Genomic DNA, 11,132 nt, shown 5'->3' with positions numbered 1-11,132 from the left:
AATCAGTGATAATAGTATATTATTTTTAATAATATAAAAAGATTAGATTATATTAAGGTTAAAATATTAAATAAATAATTTTTTACTACTTAATTTTTTAAAAAATAATTATTATGAATTTTTAAAAAAATAATTAAAATTAAATTTAATTATTATATAAATTAAATATTATTGTTTATAAATTAGAAAAATACTCGAGTCTTATGAAGTATTGAATAACAAGGCTGTTATGTATATGCAGGTCTGGGTGGTGTCCCACTCCCTAAATGCTAAAGCAGTAATCTACACGCAAAAGCAATGAAATGAAGAGAAGAAGAGATGATGAGGCGTGGGATAAAGAATTGGGCCCCACATTTACACAAAAATGAATTTTTTTTTTTTTTTTTTCAATTCCTTTTGAAAGATGCATAAGTTTCAAGATTTTGGGGAAGTGGTGGTCACCAATTTTATCTCTCCCTCTCTTTCTCAACGTCTCTCTGAGGCTTCTTTCAATGTTCATCTCTATGTCCTCCGTTTTCATAACAACGTCTTTTTCTATGGAGAAAAAAATACGGATGTCTTTTTCTTCATTGCGGTCTTTCTTCTTTTTCCCCATTTGTTTCATCTTCAATCTTAAATTTCTATTTGAATGAAATATAAAAATCAAAATATAATTAGTAGAGACGATATAACAGAGGATATTATTCTCATTTTTTACTATTTTAAAATAATTAAAATGAAAGATTTAAATTCAAAATCACTTTTTTATATTTTAAAAGAAAAAAAAACTCATTAAATTGCTTGACTGATTTAAAACTAATAATAAAATATTTAATGAATAGAATTAAAAAAGAGACTAAATAGTAGGCTTTTTAAAATTAAATGGTTAACTAATAAAATTTTTCATAATATAAAAATTAAATAGTAATTTTTTAAAATTTATTTAAATATAATTTTATTTTATTTAATTAATTACTAATTTAATTATCGCTCTAATACTATGGTCCTACTCACTAACACTAGTTATTTTAATAATTGTTAAAACAATTTTTTCCTAGTTAGAGATTCTGACAGTGGATTACCAAAAAGTTACAAGAAATAAGTTTCATTATCCTCTTCCTTAACCTTTAAATATTTAAGTCAAAATACTAAATACTAATTAATTTTTTTTTGCCAAATAGAGCTTACGTATGGATTAAAGTGGAGTAAAATACAATAAGAATTTTACATAATCTTAATGTTTCATAATGTTTTATTTTCTAAAAAATATAAAAAAAATTTTAAGTCCCCCTCAGCTATTAGACTAGGTGAACAATTTCATAAATATTTTTTCGATGATTTCGTGGAAAAACAAAAAAGAAGCAAAAGAAGAGAGAGAATTAGCTATGTATATTTTTATATTGTTTTATAGGTTACATTCTTTTTTTGAAAACTTTTTTGAACTTGGTATTATAGTTTTGTGGTTTTAATTTTTATAGGCGGTCGAATTAATTTTTTATTTTTAGTATCAATAATAAGGTAAGGCGATAGTATAGTAGAATAGGCATTAGAGATATGGATTTCTTAATGGCTCATTATAGCTATTATAGAATAAACTATTGTGGCGCTAGTCTCTCTTTTAGTTGTTGGTAGGTTGAGTTGATGAAATTTGATAGAGATTGTGTAGTTAGATTTTCCTTTTCGTATTATTTTAGATGATTTTATGTTATTTTTCTCTTTTATTCTAATGTCTTTTTTAATTTTTATTAATAGGTTTGAATATTGAGGGTGCTTTTATGCTTTCTGTTTTAGTTAAGATTCTAACAAAGCCGGAGCTTCGAGTCACCGGTGGCAGTGAACGTCCTCCTATCTTCAACAGAATCTAAATAGTCATTGAGATTTTAAGTTTTAGATTTAATTGGATCATTCTTATTATTTTAATATTGAATATATTTTAACCTCAGCGTTTTTATATTTAATATAAATTATAAAATGAGATTATAATAAAAATAAAATATATAATTTTTTAGCTATTAACTTTAAATTTTTAATATTCATAAATAATATTCTTTTTCCTTCGTTCACGATATTTTTATTCGGGATGACTTTTTAATTCGGTTACCACTCTATTAAAAAGTGATTGACAAGAATTTAATTATATATGCTAAGGTTAGATAACTTTTGATTTATTTATTTATGTTGGGTCTGCCGAAAGAGCATTCCATAAATTTATTTGAGGCGGTTCAAATGAAGCCTAAGCAATAATACTCCATTAAAGAATGCCTTCAATGTTTGATGTCTTCACAACAGGAAACAAATTCCAACGTGTCATTTTTTCTATTTTTCTTTGGCTTTTTATTGTAAGATATTGAATAAATATTATTTAAATTAAATCTTATTTTATTGAGTGTATAAATTTTTTTAAGCTTTACAATACTATTACATAATAATTTTTTAATATTGAAATTAATTTTTAAAAATAATTAAAATTAATAGTTTAAAATTAACATCATAATTAAAAAAAATGCATATTATCTAATTAAAATAAAATCTCAGAAAGATGTAAATTATTAAAAAATAAGGGCACGAAATTCTAGAATTAATTTCAAAGGTAAAGCGGCTATTGTCGCGTAGGCCCAATCGGCAAGCGGCGATGATTGACGAACATTGTGGGGCCCGCTCAAATAGAGCCCAATATATTGGGGCCCACGCTGATGTTAAAACCGTTAATGGGCAACATAGAATTTGATGACGTGTTATTAATGGCCTTTATTATGTGCCACGTGTTGCTCTTTCATAACTCCGAGATATACGTACAAGGACCATCAATATAGACTAACTATTCAATTTAATCACAGAATTGCCACTTTTCAATTTTTAAAAACACGTATAATTTTTATTTATTTATTATTTATTAAACTATAATAACATATTAATTAATTAATTATAATTTTATTTAATTTTAGCTTATTTTTAAAAAAATATTTTAAAATATTTTTTAATATTTAATAAAATTTAATTTATTTAATATAAATATAATTAAAAAATTAAAAAATTATATTTTTTTATATATGTGAAAAAATAAAATAAATAAAAATTAAGAAAAAAAGTATAATAAAAGCTTCACTTTTCAATTTATCTTCTCACAATATCTGATTTGAAATGATTCATTTAAAAATATTTTTTTTATAAAATTATAAATATTTTAATTATTTTAAAATAATATTTTAATATTAAAGTAAATTAAACCTTTTCCTGTTAAATAAAAAAAATTAATTATAACAAATTAAATTTTTATGAAATTTTTATTGTAAATAGAGATTTAATTTTTAATAGAGATTAATATATAAATATTTAAAATTTTAAATAATTATATCTAATTAAAATACTCAAATATAAAAAGGTAAAAGAAGTATTTTTTTATCATGCAGTAAGACTTGCATTAAAAGTCTAAATAAACGCTGCAATCTAGATATAACACAAAACTTTTATAATATTATACCATTAAATAAATAATGAAAATTTTTAGATATCAATAATAAAAAAATTTATATAATAAAATATAATTATTAATTATTTTTATTTTAAAATATATAATTTTATTTTAATTTAATATTTTTTAACGATATCTGAAAATTATGATTGTTTGAAAAAAATGATAAATTTATTTTTTTTTCAAAAATTAAAATACAATTAGAGAAAGAAGTTCTCACTCCACTGTCCAGAGAGAAGTTTCACTTTCATTCATTAACCCGTCATTAACTAACCCGATTTTGTTGTCCTAATCCCGGAAATCACATCCAGGGAGATGAGACGCGGGAAGAGAGGAGAAGGCGAGAGGTTGGAAAGGTAAAAATGTAATATTGAGAATTTGCAGAGGACATTACAGTACCGAGTGGACAAGACACTTGGACGTGTAGGCCCTTCCATTTTTAAGTTCTTGGCATCCAGCGTTCTTCAAGTCATGGTCACTTTGCCACTCTCATCACAGAATAAGAACTCCATCCAAGAATAACTGAGCATTTGCCGAATGTAGCAAACAAAATGGGAATAATGGCGACAAGAGCAAAACTCACAAGGTTTCTTTCTAATTTTGTTAATAATAACAGTAACAAAATCCTGAATTCCACAAGATCCGAGACTTGCTTTTCTGGGTTCGCTCTGCATTCGACGTCCGCTACTGCGGCGGATCCGGATGTGGTTGGGGCTAGAGGAGTTGGGTTGGAGATATTGGGACTGAAAGATTATGAGGATTATAGGAGGTCTTTGTATGGTGAAATTACTCATAAGGCTTTGCTTGTTGATGCTGTTGGTACCCTTGTTGTTCCTTCGCAGCCCATGGCCCAGGTACATATTCTTTCTTGTACAAGATCATGTAGGTACTTTTTAATGTATTTTCTTACTGGGTTTTTCCGGGATACTGTGCATATAATTTCGGAATTTTGAAAGATTATCTTCTGTCCTAAGGTTTTGAAGATTTTTGTTTCCTGTGCTTTAATGTCTCCCTCACTTTCTGTAGATATCTCAGCCGGTAGACTGCGATTTTTGTTTTTTTGCGTGGAGGGAGGTTAATCAATTCATCTATTATACTAATACTTCTCCAATTAAGGGTGGTGTTTCACAGCTTCTAGTTTCGTTCTATATATATATTTTTAAAATTTTTACTTTTGGAACAGAGAACTGATTGTTTGTGCGTCTAGATTGGTTGTACTTTATCTCTATATTTGACTCTTTTTGTTGTTTCCTTGTGTAAAATCTGGGTTCTGTCTTCAGACGCTGGAAATATTTAAGTTCATATATTTTTCTATGTAATTTGTTCTATATATGGTGAATGACTTATTCTTCCTTCACCTGCCTCTTCTGGTTAAATAATTTGGGATTTGAAACCAGGTCAAGCATATACAAGTATAAATTTGTTCTGATGTTATATTATTTTGTTATTGTAGATATATAGAAAGATAGGAGAGAAGTATGGAGTGGAGTACTCAGAGGATGAGATACTGAACAGATATAGAAGGGCTTATGAGCAGCCTTGGGGTAGATCTCGGCTCAGGTCTGTTCCTTTATCCTTTTCTCTCTCTTTTCTTCTTCTTCTTCTTCTTCTTTTTTCTTTTTCTTTTTCCTTTTTATTAAATTTCTGTTGTCCATTTCCTTGTTTAATTTTTTTTTTGCCCATTACCTAAATTTAGATGTAACTTTTATTTTGAACAAAAAGACAAAGACATTAAAACAATAATAACATTTGTAAAGTGATTTACAAGTTTCTTTTTATTAAATTATGTATTTGATCATTTTAGTGGTAGCTTTTGACAGTTGATTTGACTTTATGTTCTGTTGTCCTAATTTCCACTAACCTTTCAAAATTTAAACCCAGAGCCCCCATGATCCTACTTTCTCAATTCTATAATTTAATATGTGATACTTGATTAATCAAGTATCACCATATTTTTCCTATCAATGGCATGCATGCTTTTAAGAGCTTGATTGAGGAATCTTGAGAATCAAGATTGTTCACAAATACAAAGTAATATTCTTGCAGAAAGATTCTGTAGCAATTAATAATCTCTGTATATGGTTGTGGTGGAAAAGGATCAGATACTGTACACGGGTGATTTAATCTTTGCATATCCTTTTAGGATAGCATATTAAGGGACCTATTGCTTGTAACTTTTTGCTGTCCTTTTAAGCATGCTATCTTAATTTTCACAACAGTTTGATATAAGCATATAGTGATGTCTGCTTTGCTGAATATTGTAATGTTGATAATAGAGGGGAATATTTTGGTGGAGAATCAAAAAATATAATGAATCAAGATTTGTATATGCATGTGTGGGAGTGGTGGGCATGAAACAGGGCTTTCAAGGGGGTGTTCGGTTTAGAGGTTTGGGCAGCTGATGGATGTTTGTCATCTAACAGTTACTCCGTACCCGTTTAATAAAAGGACCATATAGTTGCTATTCAGCTGATAGACCACTGAACTGTTGAAGTTAGAAAAGCTGAGAAATTACAACTGTTTGTAATCACTCGCTATACATCTCTATATTATGTAGGAAATATATTTATACACACTAGTATTTTTATTTTCTAATTGTTATTATTTAATTTTTATATATTTATTTAAATAATAAAAAATAATTTGATAAAACATTATATATTTATTTAAATAATAAAATAAATGATTTGATATAATAAATTAAAAATTATCAATTTATTTTAATAGTAAAATTAAATTATGTAAATAAATCATTTTTAATTAATTTACATATCAATAGCTACAATTTTACAATGTTTTATCGAACACTCGACATAAATTACGTATTATATGCATTAGCAACAGCTACCCGCTAATAATAACATTTGTTCCAAACTGGCTACTGTTCTGCAGATTATTGAAATGCCTTCTGTTTTCAATCTCAGTTCTCAATAGCTTGATCCCTTTATTTTTCCTTTTTCTTTTTTTTTCTTTCTTTAATAAATATTGCAGATATGTAAATGATGGAAGGCCTTTCTGGCAATTCATAGTCAGTTCTTCTACTGGTTGCTCAGATTCTCAGTACTTTGAAGAACTTTATAACTACTATACCACTGAAAAGGTAGTTAAGCTTGACTAATTGGGACCATAGATATTTTTCAATATTTAAATAGCCAGTGGTAACTTTTTGCTTATTGTTTTCATCACAAGGCTTGGCACCTTTATGATCCTGATGCTGAGAATGTATTCAAGGCTATTAGAAAGGCAGGTGTGAAGTTGGCTGTTGTGTCTAATTTTGACACTCGACTTAGACCTCTTCTGCAGGCTCTTGATTGTGATCATTGGTTTGATGCAGTGGCGGTTTCAGCTGAAGTAAGAAACAGTTCTCTTATTCCCTTCCTCTCTTGACATTAAATGGAGAATATGTGTGACAATTATGCTGTTTATGTTTTGTAAATTTGTATTTGGACACTTTCAGAGTCCTGTTTGTAGGTTTCCCATCAGTATTAAATTTTATTGCTTCTTTTAAACTATTAGAAACAAAGAAATTAGGTCTATCCTTATCTCCTTTGTTGATTTGCTTAATTGGCAGAATATTATTTCTTGCATGATTCATTGGTACAGAGTGATGATATCAGTTACTATATCGAGGAAAAAAAAGTGAGATGATTTGTTGAAAGTTGAAAGAAGTTAAAAATCCAAGTCCTTAAAGCAGCCTATTCTTTAAATGGTTATGTGTGCAAATTGCATACACTCAGCGACATTATAATAATATTTCATATACTTCTCTATTACAAAACCAAAAGGACATAGCCTTCCATTTATCATGGTGATTTTGGCAATGAGTCTATCTCAGATGGTAAGTGGGATCAGGGATATGGTAGAGATCATATGTTCAAGCTTTAGTGCTTTTCTTTTGTACCAAAAACAGTTTTACTAGGCAAAATTTCTTCTGTCTTTTGATGAAGTTTTATTATTGATAACCTTCTGTTCTCTCTCTCTCTCTCTAAACAGGTTGCCGCAGAGAAGCCAAATCCAACGATATTTTTAAAAGCCTGTGAGCTATTGGGAGTAAAACCTGAAGATGCTGTGCATGTAGGTGATGATCGTAGAAATGATATATGGGGTGCAAGAGATGCAGGCTGTGATGCTTGGCTCTGGGGAAGTGATGTCCACTCCTTTAAGGAGGTAAGCTCTCTATATTCAGTAATAATGAGTCGAAATTGAAAGCGGGGAAAGGATACTCCATTTTGGAGGAAGAGAATCACTTCCCAATATATATATATGTTCACAGTCTGGATTCTGGAAAAATCTAACAATTGAATGTAGGTCAGAAACTCAGAACATAATTTGAAGTCTAAGAACATGTTAAATAATATGCAATTGGAGAAAAGTTTTTCTTAGTTTCATGTTACATCAGTGTAACTTGTTATTTACATATTTTAAGAAGATTATGATCTTTTTTCTCTTCAGTTCTTCTTAACTCTGTCTCTACTTTATTGTTTTCACCATTAGATTAGATTTTATCAATTCATTCAATGATAGTCAATAACAAAGTAGACTTTCCTTCCTAGGAAAACAAATTCTAAGATCACAGTTTTCTGTTGTTGCTACTCTCAGCAACTAGTCAAATTATAGATGATGTGGAATTCTTGCTCTCTATGGCTGTCTCATTTGTTGCATAATCTTCACCATCATCTATCATCAATACATTCATTGATTCATCATCATGTTTGTTGCACATACTTACAAAAGGGTGTATGCCTGATTTTTGGCTGATGCAGGTTGCCCGAAGGATTGGGGTGAATGTTTGAGCGTTTTTCTTATGCAGCATGTTGGGTGTTTTTACTTGTGTACAGGTGAACTATAGCTCTTAGGAAGAGGTTGTTGATAGTGGTGTGGCTGTAATTTGTAGAGGGGAGAGAGGTGAGGCCATAACTAGTTTCACAACAGAACAGTTAGAATAAAGGTCTTGAGGAATAATATAGCCTTCTCTTTGCCCAATGATTGTGTTCTCTCTTTGAAGTTCCTTCCCCTTTTCTGCGGATTACCTTTGCGTTTTTCTTCTTGTTGATCATACACAGATGCATACCAGGAGATGATGATACGATGAAGAGGATAGCACTGCTCTTCCCTTAAATATCTCTGAATATATAAGCATTTTCTGCATGTGATTATGGGAATGGAGGCTCGATCTTGAGTCTGCAAGTGAGTAATATGTCTTCAATCACTAAAATTATTATTTAGTCTCTTTATTATAAAAAAATTTATTAGATGGTTTCTCTATTTTAAAAGGTATATTAAAATGTTTTTAACGTTTTAAAAAATTTATTAGTTAGTCATTTTATTAATTTTAGTTGTTCTACCGTTAGTGTTTATGATTTAAAAAAATTCATTAGTTTGATTTTTTATATTTGTAAAAGTTTACTTAATTAGTTTTTCGTATTAAGACATAAAAATTAATAGTCAAATTTCTAAAATATCAATAATATTTTAACTTATTTTTCAAAATATCAATGATAAATTTCTATATAATATAGTTACTAAATCCTACAACACAACAGAATCTTGGTTCATGTGTGTTCATATTAGTGGACTTGGGAATCCTTGTCACTTCATGATCAAGCTATCTTTAAATTTGAATATTCTATGAAATCATAGTTTTTCTGCTACTGCAGAATCGCATTTCTATATGCAGAACTCCAATTCTGCATTTCAATCCCGAAATGACTCCATTAATGATAACCAATGGCTACATTCCAACAATTATCATATTTTTGCAAGAATAAATAACTATCAGCCAATATCAACCCAACCCTTTAAACTATGAGAACATTGTAATTTAATTTTCAAAAGAAAATTTCCTAAAAATTAATCTACATTAAGAAAACGAAAAAGGAAAACTTTTAGAAAATCAAAGGTGACAGAGTCAATTACCATAAACATAAGCAGTGTACGAGGAGAAGATTGATGCAGAAATTAAGCAAAAGTCTATTAACATGGCAAAATTTCAACCAAGATCTTGCAAAAATTCCAGCTTATGAGAAAATAATTAATTTCTCATCACCACAGAAAGAGCAAATTCAACGTCTAAGATGTAAACCCACCACATCCAACGGCTGAGTCTTAAAGAGGACATATACGTAACCTAGTAGGCACCGTATCATATCATAGCTTTAGAGAAAGAAAACCGCTTCTATTCGATTCAATCTTCTCTCAGTTTCTCACGTTGTCCACTAACTGCCTAAACTGCACTATACAGTCAAATCTGTCCTCCATTTTTCAGTTTTTTCAGCCTCTCCGACCTTAAACAATTCTGTCCTTTCATTTCCTTACCAAGATGACCAACAAAAACACTGATGCTTCCCTGAATTTCAATTTCCCATCATCTTCTTCAGTCCCTGCTGCGATTCCATATCACCATCATCAGAAAATGCGAAAGAAACATACCAAGTTGATCAAGATTGAACCCAGGTTAGTTCCTTCTACGAGTAGCGTTGCTGTTGTCTCCAAGCCAAAATATCAGGGTAAAAAACATGACCCTTCTGCTCCAAAGATCACCATGCCTTGTAGCGAGTGCGGTAAAAAGTTTTGGTCCTGGAAGGCACTCTATGGCCACATGAGGTGCCATCCTGAGCGTCTATGGCGTGGGATTAATCCACCACCTCATTATCGCAGAACCGTTTCGCCAATTCGAGAGATGGGTAATGTAGAGGAAGCTGCATTGAATTCGGAGGATAATGAGGCGGCTGCGTGTTTGTTGATGTTGGCTAACAGTGACGGTGCAACGACATTGGCCGAGACTGAATGTGGAGGTGGCATTGGCGGTAGGGATGGTGCTAGTCGGAGTAGTTTTCACGGTCAAGAGGATTTGAATTGTCGTTTTGAGTGCTCGAGTTGCAAGAAGGTGTTCGGATCGCACCAGGCATTAGGAGGTCATAGGGCAAGTCACAAGAACGTGAAGGGTTGTTTTGCATTGAATTGTGAGATGGTTGAGGATCATAATGGAAGCGGTGGTTGTGGCGGTGGTAGTGACGGTGGTCTGAAGGAGAATGTGGAGGATGATAGTGTTGATAATAAGATGTTGATGGTGTTAGGGCACAAATGCAGTATCTGTTTGAGGGTGTTCTCGAGTGGGCAGGCACTGGGTGGTCACAAGAGGTGCCATTGGGAGAAAGGGGAGGAAACGTTATCTTCATCAATGAATCAAGGAGGAGTACTTGCGACCAAGGAGGAAGCTTCTGGGTTGGACCTGAACTTGCCTGCTCCACTTGAAGATGAATCATCATCTTCTTATTCATTAGACCTCGCCGTCGATTTGAGATTGGGGCTTTGAAGAGAGAAATCTTGGGTGTTTCATATGAAAACTGACTTGTATTGGTAGTATTATATATGTTCATTTTGATGCTCCAAAATTGGGAAGCATAGATGTGTGTTATACATAGGAAGCTTGGGAAAAAACTTGTGATTATTTTCTAACACTTTACAGATTATGATGAAAGCTTTCTATTGATAATTGATTATTAGATTTTAACGATTGGAGACTTAATAATCCGATTTCATAACAAAAATATGAAAATTTAAGAGTAAATGTTTTTATCAACTATTAAAAATAATTGATGATTAATTTAAAATTTGCAAACTCTACTTTATATTATTGGTATTTATATAACACACACCATGTGCTAAACTATTATCACAT

The 11,132-nt window shown here is 30.6% G+C and overlaps 2 protein-coding genes across 3 annotated transcripts; both read left to right on the top strand.

The window, feature by feature from the left end:
• The first annotated feature begins 3,892 nt into the window (after nt 1-3,892).
• LOC110622175 (haloacid dehalogenase-like hydrolase domain-containing protein 3) lies at nt 3,893-8,434 on the top strand. The gene is made up of 6 exons (XM_021766597.2): nt 3,893-4,305; nt 4,905-5,011; nt 6,443-6,551; nt 6,641-6,802; nt 7,445-7,618; nt 8,215-8,434. The coding sequence occupies exons 1-6, from the start codon at nt 4,003-4,005 to the stop codon at nt 8,242-8,244; spliced, it is 885 nt and encodes a 294-aa protein (XP_021622289.1). The 5' UTR covers nt 3,893-4,002; the 3' UTR covers nt 8,245-8,434.
• Nucleotides 8,435-8,511: 77 nt separating this feature from the next.
• On the top strand, nt 8,512-10,909 carry LOC110623705 (zinc finger protein ZAT3). 2 transcript variants are annotated; one of them, XM_043959502.1, is made up of 2 exons: nt 8,512-8,638; nt 9,829-10,909. In XM_043959502.1, the coding sequence occupies exon 2, from the start codon at nt 9,864-9,866 to the stop codon at nt 10,764-10,766; it is 903 nt and encodes a 300-aa protein (XP_043815437.1). In that variant the 5' UTR covers nt 8,512-8,638; nt 9,829-9,863; the 3' UTR covers nt 10,767-10,909. The 2 variants fall into 2 exon arrangements, with proteins under 2 accessions (XP_043815437.1, XP_021624415.1); XM_021768723.2 differs by lacking the exon at nt 8,512-8,638 and having other exon boundaries at nt 8,868-10,909.
• Nucleotides 10,910-11,132: the final 223 nt, after the last annotated feature.

This window comes from Manihot esculenta, chromosome 9 (assembly GCF_001659605.2).
Source record: "Manihot esculenta cultivar AM560-2 chromosome 9, M.esculenta_v8, whole genome shotgun sequence".
NCBI classification, from domain to species: Eukaryota; Viridiplantae; Streptophyta; class Magnoliopsida; order Malpighiales; family Euphorbiaceae; genus Manihot; species Manihot esculenta.
Note: the sequence above shows the minus strand (reverse complement) of the source record. Positions and strands in the feature narration are given on the sequence as shown.